Genomic DNA, 21181 nt, shown 5'->3' with positions numbered 1-21181 from the left:
TTCAGCCTTACTTTTCTACCTCAGTCTTCAACAGGCTTATTAGTCAGTTAAAAGTTATTTCCATTTCCAATACCATTTGATTAAGTTCTATTAGAATTTTTGCCATGGAACAGAAACAAGAGAAGCAAACATCACAGCATTGATATATCATGATATGGACTCATTTTTAATGTGATGATTTGTTCCCTGGCAAATTAAGGTTCTGTATTCTTTATACTTCAGTTTCTATAAGGATTTATTATTATTCCAGAAGTTGCAATGTACCTTTTTTTGGGTTTGATTTTTTTTTTAAAGGGATGTCAATGACTGGTAATTAGAATGCTACTAAAAATTCACACATTGCTAATTCCAGCAGCGCTACTCAGAAGGTAGCATCACTTTCGTGCACAGGCACAGCACCAGCACTCTGCAGATCTTAAGAGACTCAAGAGGCAGTGCAAGACTCTTCCCCTGCCTGTGTCATACTTGCATCTGATATCTTGCATGGGCATCTGGGAGACCTAAAAGGAAAAATTTCCCATCTTGCTTTAGGTTTTGTAGAACACCGACTGGACCTCCTGCTTAACTGTAAAGGAAAATATATCCCTCAGTTGCTTTCATGCACCTGAACTGAGATACAAACAACAGGAAAATAAAGACAGAAAAGGAAGAATATTTGACTTGTGTCAACATTCTTATTCTTTTTGGAAGAATGTTGTCCAGTTTAATCCTCATGAAAGTGGAAAAAAGTAACAGTAGTGGATTAAAGCCAGAGTTTAAGAAAATACATTTAAATTTATCTTTTTACTTAAAAATGAGTTTCCTCATCATTCAAAGACCTAAGAGTTAAGCTATGTTACATACACCTCAGGTACAAATTGAGAAAAGATTCAATAAATCAGACTATATAAAAAGCAAGAGACTTTTTTTCCCCAGAAAAATGTATTTGTGTTTTATCTGATCATATAAAAAACATTAAATTTAAAAAAAAAAGTGTATATATTTTTTCAAGTGTTTATGGTTTCACCATTCATCATAACTACATTCCGAAGTCCTGTAACACCAGGGCACATTATCCTTATCTCTGCAGCACAGGAGCACAATCTCTACACTGAGGTCACTCTCATCACTACTTCCCCAGAGCAGTTATCCTCTGATGAATCCTCCTGAGGTCTCATGCGGTTGAACAGGTGTAACAACACATAGCCACACTGAAATCTTGGTGAGGTTAACTGTGTTGGATGGACTAAACTTCTGTTCCTAAATGCAGTCAGTGGCAGCCACAATGTCCTCCCTGCTGAGGATTCTCCTCGATTGCTCTCTTCTATGTCCGTGGCTTTATCATAATTTAACACATCCCAGTGTAGGTTCACAGCCCTCCAGCGCTTAAACACTCGATAAACAGATGCACCTTCATGGACTATCAATCCTAAAAGTAAGAGGGGGGGAAAGAAGCGTTTATTCAAAGTGTGAATGGATACCATCTTGAGAGCAAACAGAGATGTAACACATATGAATGACTCTGGCAATTTTCAGATGCAATTAAATTACTCATACCATTAATAATTCAAACAAACTGTACATATGCAATTTAACTGGTGATTCATTTTTTTGGGGAGGCAGGAACATGCAGAGGAAAAAAAGCTGCTCTGAATGAAAGCTCAACATAACCAATACTGGAATAATCTGACCATGCCTAGCTAAATAAATTATTCAGATATAAGTAAACCAATGCAAAACTGGCAGATTTGGATATTGACTATTTATGCTAGTGCTGCCCTTGTTCATGGTAAGTACTGTTTATTTACTACGATTTGTACTGGTTTAAGTAGACCTTTAAGTAGGCTAGACCTGTAATAAACAGGATAGTCCTAAATTTCTTTTAAGAGTGTTTTGTAGAATTCAGTACAGACACAGACAAATTTAACTGCTTTCACATTCCCAGTTCAACTTAGGAGCACAGAAGATTTATGAAACAGCTGTAAGTATAATGACTTTCCTGTCTTGCTTCTTTAGAACATGATGAAATTAAATGCTATTATTAACTATGATGAGCATGGTAAGGATGATAGACTTTATTCTTGCTCTTCAGTATTCAGTAGGAGAAAGTTGCAAATTATCTTCTTCTTGAGACCCAGAAATCTTCTAAAAAGTCCTTCAAGGAAAACACAGCATTTCTGGAGTTGTCTAGAGACCAATCTGGTTATGAATTTTCATGTAGCTAATATTTATGCCTATTGTATGTGTTCAAGCAACTTATTTAAAGAAATGAAGCTTCTAACTTTTTGTATGTATGTATATGTTAATAATCACACTCTTTATATGTGAGTACTTCAAATATGGATCTACTGGGGAGACACATGGGGCTTCTGCCTTCTTACTAGTTCTTTCCTCAGCCTGGCTAAGGACACTTACACGATTCTGAGCAACACCACCTGTTTTCTCTGGCTCCCTGCTTTGGGAAGAGAGCAATCTGCTTAGCCAAAAACATTTATAAATCTTTTGTCCAGTGTGCTCCTTGCTTAAAATTTTCCTATACATGGCCACACCTATAATATAATGATAATATGATCTATGGTGTCCTTTAGCCCAAGAGATAGTATTCATTTGTTTCTAAACAAGAAAATTTAAGTGTCTGGGGTCCTTTAGCATGATAACTGATACCAGAAAGGAGATGCCCACAGAAAGATGACACAAGCAGAAAGGGTGGTAAAAATATTTAAAAATATAACATGAACAGCAAACTTCACATTCAAGTGCAATGATTTGCAGATAGCAATGCCTACTCTAACACGTTTTTAAAGATCATTACACTGAAGGATGGAAAAACACAAGTATTTCTTTCAGAAGGACATGACAGTGAATGCAGCATCTCTTTCAGGTTGCCTAGAATTCATTGAAGCATCCAATACAGCAAAAGTAGCACAAAACAAACTTAATTAAATAGGAAACATTTCATAACAGAAAGCATTTTAGTGGATTTTTTCTTGATTGCAAGATTTCTATCTTTATCTTCTCAGATATAGATAAAGTAACAGGTCTTTAAAATTTAGCATAATAATAATAATTTAGTCAATACCTAAATGTATGTTCAAGACTGGGTTGATTGTATAAAAGAGAATAAATGTATTTGATCCCGTACAGAATCTACAAACCAAATTATTCATGGTTGTACTACTGTGACAAAGATTCACCCTTTCATGTTCTTTTGGATTTCCTATAAAGTTGATAAAGGAGAAGAGAGTAATCTTCCCCAACCTGTTCCTGGAACACAGCATTATTTGGTCCAACTTCTCTCAAGTCTGTGACGAAGCAAAGTTAAAAGAATCTATTTACTTCAAAGTAAAGATAGATGTCTGGACTCCACTAGGACCTGAACAACCTATTTCAGAATAGAGAAGGAAGTATTTGAGAAAGGATCATTGAGGTACATGAAGTACATTCAAACAGTCAAAATATTTTTCAAAAATTACAACAGAAAAAGTTGTAGGATGACTTCTTTCAGGGACCTCTGTTTTACTGTCTTGGGGCTTTCAAGATTTATTGAAATGATGTTTTCAAAGTTTTTAAACATCGGCAAGGATGAGAAATTTTCTTTATAGTGGAAGCTGTCAGTCACATATACTTTAAAAGAGCTACAAAATAAAGGATCAAATATTTCAAGCCTTGGCGTAAAGTTGCCAGATTTGGCAGTACTGAAGGAGAAAAGGAGTACTTTCATAATTCCTCTCATAAAAAGTGTTAGCTCCCTTCTTGATAGAGCTATAGATTGAAAAATACCTACATAGAAGAGGCAAAAGAACTGGGGGAGGGAGGGGAAAGTTCCTGGTACTAACAGTTCCAAGACCACAAACCAGAGGAACTCTAGGTAAGTCTTAAATGCTAGAGATTTTCCAGGTCCAGAGGAGTTCTGATGCTCAAAAATATAAGTATTTAGTCACTGAAGTGGAGCTGTAAGAAAATGGCAAATAATTGCCTTTCTCTTAGGGGTTCCATAGCAATGAATGTAGCTATGATAGAGAAATCAAGAACAAATCCCTGAAGAATGCTGATTTGTTCCAAACACCATGATTTCAACAGCATAGAGGACACAGCTGAACACTTGTAGGGGAAAAATATTTTTTTGACTCAGATAATCCCAATAAGTATTACAATTCACTACTGTTAGCTGTTCAGATGTTCTGTCCAATTAATATCTACAAGGATCAGAGTTTTTGGATGATGGACCTGTCTAAATGTGGTATGGTCCTAAGAAGACTTTACCTTTAGGTTTTATCCCTTAGATAGAGCGATTGCAATGGGATCCAGCCAATAGGATTATGAAGAATCTTAATTTTCTTTTCTTATCTTTTTGCCAAGTACTATTCTATTCTTTCATTCTATTCAAAGGTTTTCTTACCCTTATTCACAAGATACTTGAAATTTTTTACTACTGAAAATCTTTACAAGCAGTCTTATATAATTGTCTTATATAATTCATATCTGATGGTATTAGGTTACAACTTTATCTTATTTATCACACTAATCTTATATATAATCATTTAGGAATGGTCCTCCCAGAAACATCACAAGATTTTATCCAGGAGTAGAACATTGTTTTCAGAAACAGACTTTCCCTCTCCACAAATATCATGTCTTAAAACTATTCTAGGGCTTACAGATATAAAACAAAAAAAGGCAATCAACTGTTCACAGCATTAAAGTGAAACATATCCATGCTAGAAATAGTAATATAATTCTTTATAAACTATTTAGAATTAGATCTAGTGTGGGACAAAAAAAGACTTTCTGAATAAAGACATATAAAGTGCAGCTAGATGTGCTCACTCTAAGTAACTTCAGCCTGTTCCTTTATACTGCCAAGGAGTTACAGGAACGTTGCAAGGCCTCAAGCTCTTTAGCAGGGAAGAAAGAGGCTTTCAGAAGGCAATTAACACCTCGAACTGCCTCCCATCTCTTACTCCCTTGCCACAGTACTACTAGAACCAGTCATGTGTCTACTGCAACTAACAACTGCTTTTCACTGCTGGAAAAGGAACCGGCACTGTTGTTCTGGGATGGCAAGTCGGCTGTTATTATTTGTGAGAGGTTTTGTTCATGTTAGAACCATTTATGGCCAATAGTTATAACTATTTTCCAGTGAAAAATACATAAAACTCTATGACTTTTCTGTTCTCCAAAATAATTTCTAGGTTTAGAAAGTGGAATGGCAAAGGCTTGATATACTGTCCTTCAGTGGGTAGATAAGGGTTTTATATTATTCATTCCTTTCATGAATTCCTATTATTTATTCCCTTTGGTAATCCCTACGTGGATGGTCTGATCCTAGCCCTATCACTGGAATAGCTCTGGGTTTCACAGGCTGTAGTTCTGCTTAACCAGGATGTTTAAAGTTTGCTTTAGGAAAACTTCTACCAATAGCAAATTTCAAAGAGAACAGCTTTACGTTCAGCTTTGATGCAGAAAAATACAAGGTAATGACTTGTAGGGTTAAAACCCACACTGATAACTAAAAACAATCCTATATGTCAGGAAGAATCCTGGTAAAATTCAGACTAGAAGAAAGAGAACAGTGGATACCAATAAAACATATGCACTAGAATAAACAGAACATATTATTCTGGTGTTCTATAATCTTTGGGATTTTTCTTTTGTTGAAATGTAAAAACAAAGAAGTAAAATACAAGTTAAGTGTAATTTACTTAATAAGAGAATGACTGGTGTGCTACATATGATATATAAGTCAGTCATGGCGTAAATGAATTGTTATGTGCATATTTTCAAAGATGCCATAAAAATATGTAAGTACCTTTAGGCAAACTGCTTTTAAAAATTATAGCAAAACATTTCAAAAAGAGCTTCACACTTTTTGTGTGAAGATATCTGCACTTCACAAACAACCAAAAGTATCTGCATTGTTTCTGCAAAGATGTATGGAGGCATAACTGAAGGCAGGTGGAATAAATCTTGGTCATACCACGAGTATCTCAGGCATTATCTTGAAATATGTGGTGCACAGGAGAACCTGTATGTCTGCATAAATTTTTAATTGAAATAAAGAGAGATAAATAAAAATAAATAGTGGGAGTAGAGGTATTCAATCACTGTTAATCTTGTTTGAAACTAAGAGAATGACACGGATGACTAAACACAAAGGAAAGGAGAGGAAATCCTGAGTGAGAACTGTAGCTGGTTGTAAGCAATAAGTTAATGACTTGGGAAGTCATCAGCATAATGGAAAGTGTTTGAGTTTTTTAAAATAATTTAAAAGTAATAACTACATATATCTATTAGAGAATTTTATTGTAAGGTTTAAATTACAATTATCAATCTAAACCCCCACACTTTATCATGAAAGAAAAAGATGAAATTGAATAAGGTTGACTATATTAATAAATACTTCTAAGAGTTACAAGAAGTCCTGATCTTATGAGCTGACAGAACACAAATAACTTGAAATTATTTGTAGAATAAGTGGGTCTGAATTAATCTGGATTATCAAAATTCCTCAATTCCTAACCTTCTTTATACAGCTTTCTGGATTTCCAGATACAGTCTAGTAAAATCCTATCTGCAGTGAATTTTATAACTACAAATCATTGTCCAAATATATTTAATTGTAGTCACTTTTACATTTTCATGTATTATTTTTGATAGTTCTATAAAATATGCATTTATTAAATGGCAGGCAAGTTAGTTTATCTGTGTGTTTGCTTTGCTCCTGCAGGATGCAGTTGAGCCAGAAGCTCCATGTGAGGTACATGTTTGTTCAGCAGCTTCCACTGCAGTGGTGGCTTGAGCCTAGCTGGCTTGAAAGGCAGAAAAAGAGCTGCATGTACCAACCTAAGGAAGGTCACCTTCCACATATTTCCTTCTATGGATAAATAGAGTAATATTTCTGATCACCCACAGACGTTCTTGGCTGACTTTGAGTTTAATCTGGTTTAGGTGTTTTAACAGAAAAACAAATGGGAAAAATGAAAATAATTTGAAGTAACTGATTATTTCCACTAGCTGATGCATACAAAAGTATCTTTTTTTTCACTGGGGAAAAAACCCCAAACAAACTAGAATTCCATGTAAATGAAATGCTTGGAATGCCTGAAGCACATTTTATCTTCCTTTAGTGTATTTTTAAACAAAAGCAAAGCCCTCAATATTGAGTGTTAAGCTGGAAGAGGTGATATTCAGAAGTCAGCATCTAAGAGGACGTGTAGTTGAGTCCTTTTATTCATTTAAAAGATGAGCACTTCTCTAAAGTATGAGATTCTGCTCACTTTTTGGTCTGAGATTTGGATTCACAGAGAAAAGCCTGTGTTACAAAATATTCCAGAGCAGGCTTCTCTAACAAAAATTACAAAATGAACAGAACTGCTGATGTAGCTAAAATAGAAATACTTTTTAGAGTAATGGGATGGTTTCAATAAAAGATGATGTGTCTTTACAGTTGAAGCAAAACCCTTGATATTAGGAATCACTCTGTTTCTTTGTTCCTTACAGAGCAGAATTCAGCACTGTCCTAATTCCCATATATAAGATTCAGATTTACATTTATCTCTCAGAAATGTCAATGCAAACATCAGATGGCATTTGACTTCTGGATTTTCTTGCAATTAAAATTCTGTGAATATGTTTTAATGTAAATCATTATTACTAATTATGTAAATTTAATGATCTAAATTATATAATTATGTAATATTTAATGTAAATTTTCTCTCCAAATAATCATAAATATTCTAACAATCTAATCAGGTTGCTTTACAAAACACTAAATGGATTTCTATTTAAATATTCCTGAGTCCAGTGTATTTTCAGAAATTTCAAGAGTGGTCAATACAGTGTTGCAGTAAAATGTATTTTCTTTTACAAGATTTCAGCTAAATTACTTGGGACTTTTTAATAGTAAAGCAAGTTACTATAGTCAGCACTGTGTGAGTGTTCATAATTGTTTATGATGTGGAAAGAACTCATGCCTGCCTTCCCTGTTCTCCATTTCTAGCACAGTGACCTATGTAAATCTGTGCAACCTGATTTTGAGTGTGCAGTTGGATGGCATCTTCAAGGGCTTCTTTTGTGCTTCATGATGGTACAGTCTAATTCAAACTGGCAACATAAGACAACAGTGTAATTTTACTAATTATTTTAATAATGTCTTTCATATTTTCATCTGTTTAACTCCCTGAACTTTGCTAGTCATTTTATCAAGAAATTTAAACTGATCCTGTTCTCACCACTAAGATTTTGGGAATACCCTGATGAATCTGAGAGTAAAGCTTCTTTGATTTTTTTCTCTCTGCAATATTTGCAACACTGTAAAAAGCAGCACTTGCCAAAGGTATCAGCTGAGAATAAATCTGCAAAGAACTGGAGTGATCAGTTAGAGTGACCAATTAGAAAAATAGAAATAGTCACAGTCTTACACCACAGTCTGTGCTATTTAAAGATTTTGAGCTTACCTATGCACACTAGATCCATAAAACCATACATTCCATAGCAGATTTGAAAAAGGATGTCCTTTCTTTGCCATACTGCATAAGGGCTGAAGGCTGACCATAGAAGCCAAGTCACACTTGCTACTAAGAACAGAGATCCTAGGATTACAGCAACCATCTGCACTTTCTCAACCAGTGTTATAGTAATGCTTTGCCACTAAAAGAGAAACAAAGTTGTATAAGATAAAAATGTTATTGTCCATGGTTGCACATTCAACTCCACCTTTTTTCCTGAAATCAGAAATTATTTTAATATTTACACATATCTTCATAGATATTTACTAATATCCTTAATACTGACATTTATATATCTTTCTCCTATTTCACTTTTAAAGCAAAGCTAATAGTTGCTTCCACTTTTCCTCCAGTGTCATTATCAATACAATCTAGTTGTGAACTTCTGAAGAGTCAACAGTTTTACTTCTGTTTTGAATATGTCGGCAAAAAAAAAAAATAAGTCTTAGGAATGAAACTCAGTCTTTCATCTTTGGAGGACAATGAACAGAATAAAAAAGGAAGAAGTCTTCTTGAAATATATATTTTGTTAGTGTGACAGGTTTCCTTTCCATGCCTCCCTCCTGAAGTGTAAAGCCATTTTCCACTTTCAGGCTTCTCATCAAAGAAGTTACAGACATACCAAGGGAGTTGCCTTTCTCTACATAAACCAGTGTTAACAGCACGAAAAGACTCCTGCAACCTAGTGTGGAAGCAACATGAAAACTCAGGAGGAGCCCTGAATATAGATAGCACAAACATTTGTTTTCAGTGCACCCCAGTTATGTCCATCTGTCCAGGGAAGGCTGTATCTTCCATATGTGAGGTGACTGGTTTATGGTGTGATGAGATTTAAATATAAGAGAGTGTATACTGAGTTCTGTCAAGATAAGAGAAATACAATTCTGTTATAAGAGTCACAAAAACAAAACACAGCATAAGTAACTAATTGTTCTAGATAACCCTTAACATATATAGTTTTCTTGGACATAATTATCTAAATTATTTTGGTAGACTCCCCACTCCAGTCCCATCACTTCTTCCAGGACTGGTGTGAAGAGTTTGTAGACAGCCATCTTTCCTGTTGCTAATTTTGGATACACCTGCCTTCTTCTATAGTTGCAATAGGGAACAAGTGGAAAAAGCTGTCGAAATAAGGGTTTTCTTGCTTCTTTTCCCATCTGGCAATAATTTTTCCTTTTTCCTATTACTTTACTAAAGCCTTATGTTTTTTACAGCTGTTGGGTTCTCAGTAGCATATAATCATAGTTTAAAATAATAATTCAGGTTGCAAGGGGCTGTAGGAGCCCTCTAGTTCCACTTCCTGCTCGAAACATGATCAGAGATGAGATTAGACCAGGCTGCTCAGGGGTTTATTCTGTAACACCTTGAAAACTTCCAAGTATGGAGGCTGTCCAGCCTCTCTGTGCAACCTGCTCCATTTCTTGACAGTACTCAGGCTGAAAAAAGTTTTCCTTCAAAAACATTTTATACTCATTCTGATCCTCTTTTGTCCCACTTACACTCTTCCTTCCCGCCAAGTACCACCATGAAGATCTTAGGTGAGCAGTGGGCACTCTGTCCCTTTCTTTCAACTTTTTCCATTAACTTTTCTACTGTAGCCTACTATGCACAATTGGTGCTGCATTCCTTCTCTTCTTGCAACCTTCTGAATATAAGAGTACTAAAAGATAGATGTATAACAATTTGTAAATTGTCTATCTTGAAATACTGACCTTTTATAGTGAACTCATTAAATGCTTTCTAGCTTTTACACAGAACTTGAGGGTTTGGAATGGGGCTATTAATACTGAATACTACCTTTTTATAGTAAAACAACTATGGATACTAATTTCCTTTGTTAAGTCTTTATTTTATAAAGGTCAAAGAAGGTCATTAACAAGTGATGTGTGACAGAATGGTGTGAGCTTTTCATGACTCAATATTCAGGATTGGAAGTTTAGGACTGAAAGTCATTGAACACTCTTCAGACTCCATAGAGTAATGTTAAACAAAACTATTCTTCATTTCTCAGCTGAAGCTACATAGTGTGACTTGGCAGACAACTGTCAAAAATGCTGTTGGTTATGTATGTCTATCTTCTTTCTTTATCAGTGTGAGACAGATCTGTATTTAATTTCTTTGGAATGCCTGAAATCAAAGTCCATTTACATGAAGTAAAGCTTCAACTGTCACAAAACATTACACTGCCAAATTCACAGTAGCTGGCAATAAATTGAAAATACTTATATAAATGAAATAAACAGCAGATCTGTCACAGTGCAATTTCAGCAATGCAGAAGTTCCTAAACTCACTTCAGTTTATTTTGATTTTTTTAAATTTAGATTGCTCATAGTTAGTCTGCAAAGAGAATAATGAACAAAAGGAAAAGCAATCCAAACATCTGGGATAAGTAATGTAGCATGCAGTCTAATACAAAGCTTATCCCCTATTGTGGTGTTGCCTGAAAAAACAGTGTCTCTTCCTCAATGTCAACCACTCCTACCACCCATTTCATGAGGCTTTTTGTTGTGTTTTCCCAATTCGTTATTTCTAGAAAAGCTTGACCTTGTAAAGTTCTAAGAAATATATCCTCACCTCTTCCTAGCCTTTTCTAAAGAATGTATTTTGCTCTTCACCTGATCTGTCAGGAATGCAAGAAATTGAATCTCTCAACCTCAATAAAGTCAGTAATTCCAAAGATTCAGCACATTAACATGCTATCAAATAACAACAATTACTGAGAAAAAGCATAAACATTCCACAGGTTGTTGTTCATAATTCTTCTGCCTTTAAAAATCAAAGAACACTTCCAAACCTCCCCCCCCCCCAAAAAAAAAAAAAAAACAAGAATCCCAAAATGGGGTTGGATATTTTCTTCTATTACCCAACTACTTTAACCTTTGTGATATTCACTGTCTTTGTTCTACGAAAGAAATTTTAGTCCTCTGCCTCCTTCAGTATGAAGGTCAGCAATAATCAAGATATTCAAAAAGTTTAGGAAATTTTCCTCCCTATTACTGTCATCTGTAAGTTAAGCTAACTGATGACATTCCATAGCAGATGGGTGAGGAAGGACTGTATGTGTAAGATGGAAGATATTTTAGTGGCCTTGAAAATTTTTGTAGAACCACTAACATGCCTCCTTGTGGTTGGCAGGCTGCCATAGGAATCCAGCATCCTTGGAGTGATGGGGTGGGATGGATTGGTGTTCAGCTCTAACATGTGATGAGCCTGGGGACCTCATCTTCTGTCTATATTCATCCTTAGTTCTAATGGCAAGACGACTGTGGATGTTCCTGATGGTTAACTCATCCCAAATGAAATTTCCTCCTCCTTGCCCCTCTCCAATAAGTTTTGTTTTGCAACAGTCTGAGATTGCGTCTTAGGAAATTAGTGTCTTGATTTTTTTCCCATAAATTAGACTGATTTTGAGTACAAATTGTAAAAAAGTGAACAGAGGTTACTGGGACAAGTATATTTTCCACATAATGAAGGTGGTATTCTGTAGTTATGATGTAATTCACACGTGGATATGCTTGGAATGTTCAGTCCTTTCTTAAAACATGACCAGCAATAGTCATTAGACAATGAGATGGACTGCACAGGACTGTATTGTTTGGTTGCTTTGCATTTCATAACAAGGCTTGTGAAGAGGAACTGGAGTTGTGGTCACAACATTTGTTCATGCCTGAAGTCTCACTCACAGCATGGCTAACGTGTATGAGAATCCAACTGAAAGAAAACCAGGAAAAGAAAGCTCTTTCTAAGAGGAATATTCTTTTTATAGCATCAAAAGTCAGTTAAACTTCCTTTGATTTCTCACAGTAATTTTCATTATTGTATTCACTGTTATATTATAATCACTTGACCTTTTTATTTCAAATTAATAGCTTACTTAATGGCATACAACATCACAAAAATAATATAGTAAAAATAATTCAATGATAGTTAACGTTGAGAAATTGCATTCAGAGTATAACAGACTGAATTTAACATTGTAAACTGAATGATCACATTATTAGTCTGTCATGATTTAAATCCATTATTTCCACTAGTGTTTTTCTCATTTTCTTCATGTAACCTCCCTCAAAAGTTTTAATTGCTCATTATTATAAATAATATTATGACCTTCTAATTTGTTTTTTGCTATTTGCTGACTATACATTCCACAATCAGTAACAGTTATGTTAGTTAAATATTTTGCCAAGTTATAAAAGATCTAGACAGGATTTTAGTTCAGCTTCTGTAAAGTACATGACCCTAAAAAATAAATATTATGAGAAAGATTGTAATTTTTGCTCAATAACTAGAAATGGAAAGAAAATGTGAAATATTTTGTATCTAGGTAACTATAATAATACTGTAGGTTTTAGATATAATAATTTGAAAAAACTCATTTAAATTTCTATGAAATAAAATCCCATTTCATATTACTTCCCATCATATGTGTATTGTTATGATGTACCATGCCATCTCAGTTGCCCATGAAAAAAAATGCATTTTATTTTAATTCACAATGATGGCAAAAACTTCCTTGGAAAATGGTGTTTTAAACAAAATATAATTAATGCTTCTGATTTTAATGTAATACTGTCTGCCCTTGAAACCTTTCTAGACTTCTACTGACACTTCATTATGTTTGGTTCTTTTAAAATTTTATTTACCACTGGTCTTCCCTTGACAAATCATTTGGGAGTATACTACATTAATGGTACTCTAGAGTTCAAATTCTGACCCTAGAAACACTGTTCCTCTTTTCTTCTAACGTTTCTGTCAAACAAAAATACAAACATAAGGAAATAATTCCTTATTTTTGAGGTTGAGACTTTCAGAAGTTGAAGAAAACATATTTTTGCTTTGACAGACTAATTGTTAAACAATAAAGTTAATACAGTTATGTGCATGTCCTTACTAACATAAAGATGGATGAAATATTCAAAGGTCTGTCATCTTTGAGATAAATCAATATTAACTTGGCTTTGTTTTAATAATGCCTTGTAAAAGCCCATTATAGAATATATGGCAGAAAAGTGATCTAAAAAGTACTTGTGCTTGTACTTAGAATTCTTTGCATTAAAAACGTCTGCAAAGAAACTATAGGTTTTCCTGCATCCTAAATAAAGAACATATAAAATTTCCTAATGGCCACCCAAATACATATCAGCTTCAACTGTACCAAATTATAATCCAACAAAATTCCTAAAGACAAAGAGCTTTTCCCCACTTTGTTCTCTCAGATACACAGTTTATTATGGACATTGCTCACGGAAACCTCTGAATCCCTTCACTCATTCTGGAATGGATATTTTACATAACAGTAACAATAATGCCTGGCTGTGACTTACTGTAACATAACATGATTAACCTGACGACATACCAAATATGCAACCTCACAAACCTTTTGTTAGATTGCTCTAAGTGCTAGAACCAACTCTCACAATAAAAGAATTCTTTCCTACTGTCATTCATTATTCATTACAGGATTTGTAATCTGCATACATATGTATAAAACTCATAGAGAAGCAAAAGAACACACTGATTTAAGTCCAACAAGTCACTTTTGAAACAGCTGTTCCTTGCTTTATCTTGTTGGTAGTCTATGTGATTAGACAATTAGGATTTCTAAAATGTTTTGCAGTAAGCACACGCTGACTACATGATTCAGTATACAATGATAGTTAACTTACTGACCAGGCTGGACAGAAAATGTGTCGTTTTGAGCACACACACAAACATTAGAAATGTAATTTTTAGATATAGGCTTCTATTTTTATGACTTTTTCTTAAAAGAATCAGTGTCACAAAAATTGCAGCACACCATTAATGGCTGCCTATTTTGATACATTATTAACACATAGAGTGCCTGGAGTCATAATGCCCATTATCTTTTCATCTGGCAGAGAACTCATCAATACTGATAGTTTGGGCTGTATGTAATTTCTCCGTCAGCTTGGAAGGCTGCACCAGTATTTTGCTTGGGACATTCTGAAAACATAACATTTACTATGCAGATCCTGTCCATCTGTGCACCACTCAAGCAATTTAGTTGACAGTTCCTGGAAGTGTTGACTTACTGCATGTACACAACTGATTGAACATCTACCCTACCCTGGGTACATCTTGGATTTCTGGCTGTCCCAAAGCCTGGACATGCTAGTCAATGTACAAAATCTTCACATTCTATTACATTCACCTCTCAAAATCTTACTACTTACTAAGCAGAACAGTTCAACCTTTTATCTTATGATTTTTAAAATTATGTTAGAATCAGGATCTGAGACCACAAGCAGAGCTGTGATGTCAACTGCATTAGTCTTACATTATTCTTTCTCTGAGGAATAATCAGTGTCTTAGCTGATGGCCAAAAAATGAAAGGATTTAGGCAAGACTGTGTGACCAGCTGAGGCAGCTGCCCAGGCAGAGCTCCAGTGAGAATATGCTGACACCCTGGTGCCAGACTGCATAGTGTGCCCTCCTCTTGTGCTAGTAGGGGCCAGCAGCAGGCAAGCAGGCTGAGGAACACTGGGCTAAAGAAAGAGTTCTACCTTCCCTGGGACAGGCCCAAAAGGGCAGACAGAATGCATGTATGAAGGATTCCCTATCCTTTGTCCAACAGACTGCAGTGACCTAAATGACAGGGGACAATGGTGACAAGTTCCTGCCGAGCATAGTAGGCAAATCTCTGCAACTCCCTCCCTGTAGAATTTTGGGTTTTTTAATCATAGGTCAATTTACATGATGTTGAGCCTGCTGGTGACAGGGTGCACTTGTTGCACAGCAGGAAAAGGATCTTTGCACAGGACTTGTCAGGGGTCACTGAAAGAGTTTTAAACTAAACTTGAAGGGAAAAGGGATAAGGCTATGCTCACTAGAGATCAGTCTGGGGGGTAGCACACAGGTGTTGGAGGGGCAGAGTGCTGTGAAGGTCCTTTGGTCTGCCATCTCAGTAGAGGCAGGAATGAAGAGCTATGTGTCAACAATGGCACAAGTTATTGATACAGTAGCACAGAAACACCTGAGAATGGTCATATAAGAATTTGGGCTTCTTCCCCCATTAAAGTGTTGGGATCAATAGCCCAGCTGAAGTGCATCTACACCAATGCATGTGGCATGGGCAACAAACAGGAGGAGCTGGAAGCCATTGGGCAGCAGGAGAACTGCGCCATCATGGAAACATGGTGGGATGATTTGCACAACTGGGGTGCTGCAATGGATGGCTGCAAAATCTTCAGAAGGGATAGGCAAGGAAGGAGAGTTGGCAAGGTAGCCCTGAACATTAGGAGTGTTATAATTGTCTAGAGTTTAATGACTGTGCCAACAGAGTTGAGAGTTCATGGGTAAAGATGAAGGGAAAAGGGTGACAAGGAAGACATCCTGGTGGGAGTTTGTTACAGGCTATCCAAAGAGAATGAAGATACAGATAAAGTATTCTGTAGGAAGCTGGAGGAAGTCTCATGCTTGCTAGCCCTTGTTATCATGGGGGGCATCAACAAACAAGAACAGCTATCTGCTGACATATAACACAGCAAAGAGGAGACAGTCTAGGAGGACTCCTGGAGGAAATGAGAAACATGTAGAGTTAAGTAAATTATTTTCAAGCTAACTTTTAACTCCTGTGATACTAAGTTTAGCTTAGTGGTTCAGCTCATCGGTATTTTGCACATGCCATGGATGTGTATATTTGGTGAAAATGAAATTACCATTCTATGTGAATAAATAGTATTCCTACTGTAAAGTAGGAACTGTTCAATTCCTGTTGCAGCTGTATTGGAAATACTGAATTTCATTACAACCTACTGTACTTTTGATAGCATTATCTGAAAATTAAATATTAATGACTGGAGGAAATTAAAGCCTGCCATGGTTGTTGAAATCTCTGCAACATAAAGACGATCTGTGATCTGCAAAATTAAGCTGAAAGCTTAGTTCAAACATAGACTGTCAAGATATGGTCAGGTCTACATTCCTGGAAGAACACTGAGAGAAAAAACCTTCACAACAATTGCACTGAGGAAGTAAACCTCAGCAAGATCATAAATAAGTGATATGAAGGAGATATTAACAATTTTCATGCCATGTAGCCACTTAGGAGGGTTAACCACTTTTTGCCTATACAGTTCAGTAATTTGCTTTTTGAACATGAATAGACAGTATCAGAAAGTGTTCTGAAGTTGCTTTTTCCTTCTCTCCTGGGAAAAGAACTGTCTGTAAATTCTAGCTAAAACTGTTGACAACTTCGAAATTTAAAAAAAATGCTAAGCATGAGGCTAAGATTGTGCAGTTCATGATGTATTGATGCACTTACCAAATGTATGTAAAAAATTGCTCAGCATGGAGGGCCAGAGCAAGCCTCTTCCACAGAAATACCCTGGACGCTAGTCACTATACAGAGGGATCATCTGTTCTTGATAATTTCTGTTGATGCCTTCTTGTCTATCATGCTGAAAGTATTCAAATATTAATTCTGGTTCCTTTACTGAAACATTTCCTTTGCTAGCTCGACTTTCCAAAAGTGCTGGCTACTCTGTCTCTTTGACTCTGTGAATAAATAAAGAATTTTTGCAACCTGTGCAAAAGGAATAAGAGAGAGTTTATCTTAGAATATTCTACATTTTAATGGTTGGTCCATTCCCTTATGAAAACCTTGCCTCAAACCCATTGTTCACCTGCCTTAAAGCAGGGTTTTAAATTTCACCTCTAAGGATACTATTTTAATAGCTGAGATTTCAGTGTTATTCAAGATATTTAATAGTAGAACTTCTTCCAAGTAATTTATTGGAACACTTCCAGTTCCCATACAATATATAGATGTTCACTGAACCAAAGGGAAAGCAAATGAAATTGATTACTCTATTCACATCATCTCCATAGGGATAAGTAGGGAAATGACTTTAGTATGGTGCAAAGAAAGCGTTAGGAACTATTTCTGACACTGGCATATTTCAGTGGGCTCTGGATGCAATAAAAGAAGCCATGGAAAAGCTTTAATGGAAAAGAACCATAGAAATTCTGTGAAAGAAATTCCATGTAATTGAAATTTCAGAGTTCAAAGTTTCTAGTTCACTGAAAGAGGACTGGAAGAGGACCCTCAGAATGCAGATGCACAAACACATTCGATTGGATAAGCACAGTTTAGTTGTAAAACATAATTTTGTTTAAAGTACATCAGAATTACTGCTTCCCACTATCTGCTTCTAGACACTCTATGAATCCAAAGGCATGCAATCAAGTAACATCACTATGTATTGTCACTGGATCTTGCAGCAACATTAGTCATAATAGTCGAACAATAATTGTGGAACAAAGCAACTCTCCACCTTTAATTAGGAAGATGCACCTTCCCTGTTCAGTCTTCTCACTGTTGCTATATGGCAATGATATGTTTCAGCAGTGAAGGATACAACCTCACCAGAACTCAACTGAGAATACTGGCCTCTGCTCCTCTTGGCCCTGAGCAAAAACTAATTCATAGACTGAAGTCAGAATTTTCTTATGAAAATCTGGAAGATGTTCATGAGAGAAGAAGCAATCCTGATTTCATGTGTTTGTTTTTAAGATGTGAAACAGAGAGTACTTCAGATTTTAAGGGCAACAAAAAGACTTAAAAAATGTATCCTGGATTTGGGTTGTAGCCTTGTCTAATCCCGAAGTAAAATAATTTGTGTCTTGGATGAAGGTTAGAAGGCAGGATGGTAAGAATACCAAGCTATTATATGTTAACATGCAATCATGAAGAAGACAATCCTGGGTTCTGGGTTGCATGAAATCTGGCAGAGTTTGCTTTACAAGCCAATTAGAATGTAATTTCTTAGATTAATAAATCAATTACATTGATTTCATAGTTAATTAAATTAGCAATAAATCTCCACTTAAAGAGAAATAAGTCATAATTATAAAATTTTAGACTGTACAGATGAATATGGTAAATAATACACTGCTTTAAAATTTGGCCTAGTGGAAGCATTAAGTAATTTATTAATTGTTTTATATATCACACATTATGTATAATAACTAGAATTATGTATATGTTATGTATAATAGTTATAGTTTAATAGTTACGTATAATAACTATTAAAAAGACATATAATACATTTGTAAGAATTAGTATAATGTATTCAAGTTAAAATTATTATTAATAAATATTTTATTATTAAGTTGTCATTTAAATATATATTAAACAGCAAAATTTTAATAATGAATTGCATTTGTTTTTTCAGGTACTGCCAAATAATCATAATTACACACTAATACATGCTGTTGTTTGAATCAGTATAAATTTTTTCTAATAGTTTGGGTAGCCATGGTTTTGATCAGTCACTTGCTTATAAGATTCCATTTTTATAAAAACATATAAGATGTAGTGCTTAATTACAGAGAGTGGCAATTACATGTCATCTAATATTATAACTCTATCTGTAAAACAAGAGAATAGCTGTCTTTATAGTATACACAATACCAGAAACTCTTTATTTCTCTCTAACCATATCATGAATGTGTCTAAAATCCCTTGGTGTAATTAAATTAAATTGCACAAAATGCTTTTGAAAATTTTCAGCTGTCTGATTTGTTACACTGTGCATCAGCAATCATAGTGCTGCAAGAAACAATGACTGCAATACCAAAGAATGTAATATCCATTCATATCACTGTGTTTGAAAATTCCCAAGCTATAAATTGTTCTCAGCTTAACGGTGCTTATATGACTTACATATAACCTATGTACCATCTCTTGCAGTACAAACACAGGATTAAATAAAAATACCATAAGTTTCTCTCAAATACCAAAAGCACCAAAAAGAATGGAAGATAAGTACATGCTATTCATGTGCATAACACACTTGTGGAAGAACCATTTACTGTTCTGCAATTGTCACTTTTTAAGTTTGTGACTATAAACACAGGCACATTTTGCTGTTTCTAGGCAACAGTCCCCTCTTTACATTCACTAATTACATATGATGGAGCTATTGGTCTTCTTTTCAAAACAGAAGCTCATAAGATTACTGTCAGCACTGTTTTTGGAGGCCTTATCCAGAGCTCTGATTAAACTAGTTTAGGATATTCTAAGAAAAGCACCTTAGTGGTCCTGTAGGATATAAGCCCTGAAACAATGTTCTATCCACTTGAAAAAAACGAAAGAAATTAAGAAGAAATTCTTTATTCAGAGGATGGTGAAGCACTGCAACAGGTTGAAGGTCAGGTTAGATGGGATCCTAAGCAACCTCATCTATTGAGTGGCATCCCTGCCCCTGGCAGGGGGGATTGGAACTACAGGGTCTTTAAGGTGCCTTCCAACCCAAACCATTCTGTGATCCTGTGATTCTTTTTCATCTCTCTGAATGGATAGAAACAGGGAAGTAGATCTTCAATAGGCCCTGATTCTGTCACTGTAGTCAGACAAAAATTTCTTGATATCCAGAGTTTGTGGGCAAGTCATCCTTACACGGATGATGTCTAACAAAAAATAGGGAAGGTTTCTCCATCTCAGATGGAATTCTCAGTTACTCATTAGACTCTGGGAAACATCAAGCCTGTGAGCTGAGAAAGTGTAGAGCATCTAAAACTGGTGACTGCAGACAGAGCTAATGGAACATGTCTCAGGGCTGTGAAAAAGGTAGTGTAAGATCTTGTGGCTCAAAGCTTTCAAAGAGGTAAGTGGCTCAGACATATGGTAAAGAGAGGACCTAATATCATTCCTTCAGGTAGGTTTGCCTAGTCAGGCCTGGCTGACTTAGTAGCTTATCCAGCACCCAACTCTGAATTACAGAATACTGACTTTGAATCACTATCATAAACTATACAAACAAACAAACAAACAAAACAAACAAAAACCCCCAAACATTAAAATGGCCAGTATATGGACACCAGACAGTTTTTTGCTATGCTGTACTGAAGAGAACTGTTTCTGTTGTATTGGCCTTAACTCATAGAGGATTCTAAGGGAGAAGAGAGATTGAAGGAATGTATCATTTCTCCAGTCAGGGAACGTGGAATGAGGAGTTGAAGGAGAAAGGTTGGTATTTTTTTGTGACTTGGAAAACAAGCCTAAGCAACTTTCCAGTACAACAGCTTTTAAAATAGCACTTCATGAATGCCTACTCATGGTCCACCAAAATAAAGCAGCCCTGACTCTCAACCATGTCCAGTGGTGGAATCCTCATGCAGGAAGCAGAGTTTCTAAGACTTCAGACCAACATCCTTCAGAGATGCTGATAGCCACAGGCAGTCTGAATAGTTGGACTGCTGTATTCCAGCACATGCAGAAGTTTTCTGAAAGTGCTTTTCCTTTAGTAATGAAAATAAACATGAGATGTGCAAACTAACTGTCCTTTTGGAGGCATGCAAATTCATGCATGAATTTGAATTTGTAAATAAAAGTTAGCTTTCTAAAGTAATTTTCTTTTTCTTATCATAAAACATATTCCACAAAACTCTCTTCCCCTACAAGAGGGACAACAGGAAAGACAGGGAGGGAGCCTTTATTGGGGATAATTATTTTTACTTTATTAGTGATAGGACGATGTCTAGCAACTTTAAACTAAAAGACAGTAGGTTTAGATTAGCTATTAGGAAAAAATTCTTTACAGTGAGAGTGGTAAAACAGGTTGCCCAGAGAAGTGATGACAAAAACAGAGAGAGTGACACTGAGACAAAGACATGGCTTATTGCCCACACTTAACATACTCTAATGCAGGACTGTGGGATATAGCAC

The 21181-nt window shown here is 35.6% G+C and overlaps 1 protein-coding gene across 1 annotated transcript in view; it reads right to left on the bottom strand.

Annotated features, from left to right (window-relative positions):
- Positions 1 to 1085: 1085 nt before the first annotated feature.
- The window catches only part of MARCHF11 (membrane associated ring-CH-type finger 11), a 31278-nt gene continuing 11182 nt past the window's right edge, over positions 1086 to 21181 (bottom strand). The window contains exons 3-4 of the mRNA XM_062499647.1: positions 8436 to 8628; positions 1086 to 1408 (exon numbers count right to left, since the gene is read on the bottom strand). Of these exons, the coding sequence (XP_062355631.1) occupies positions 1086 to 1408; positions 8436 to 8628 (516 nt within the window). The remainder of the gene's footprint in view (positions 1409 to 8435; positions 8629 to 21181) is intronic.

Source organism: Cinclus cinclus, chromosome 1 (assembly GCF_963662255.1).
Source record: "Cinclus cinclus chromosome 1, bCinCin1.1, whole genome shotgun sequence".
Taxonomy (NCBI): domain Eukaryota; kingdom Metazoa; phylum Chordata; class Aves; order Passeriformes; family Cinclidae; genus Cinclus; species Cinclus cinclus.
Note: the sequence above shows the minus strand (reverse complement) of the source record. Positions and strands in the feature narration are given on the sequence as shown.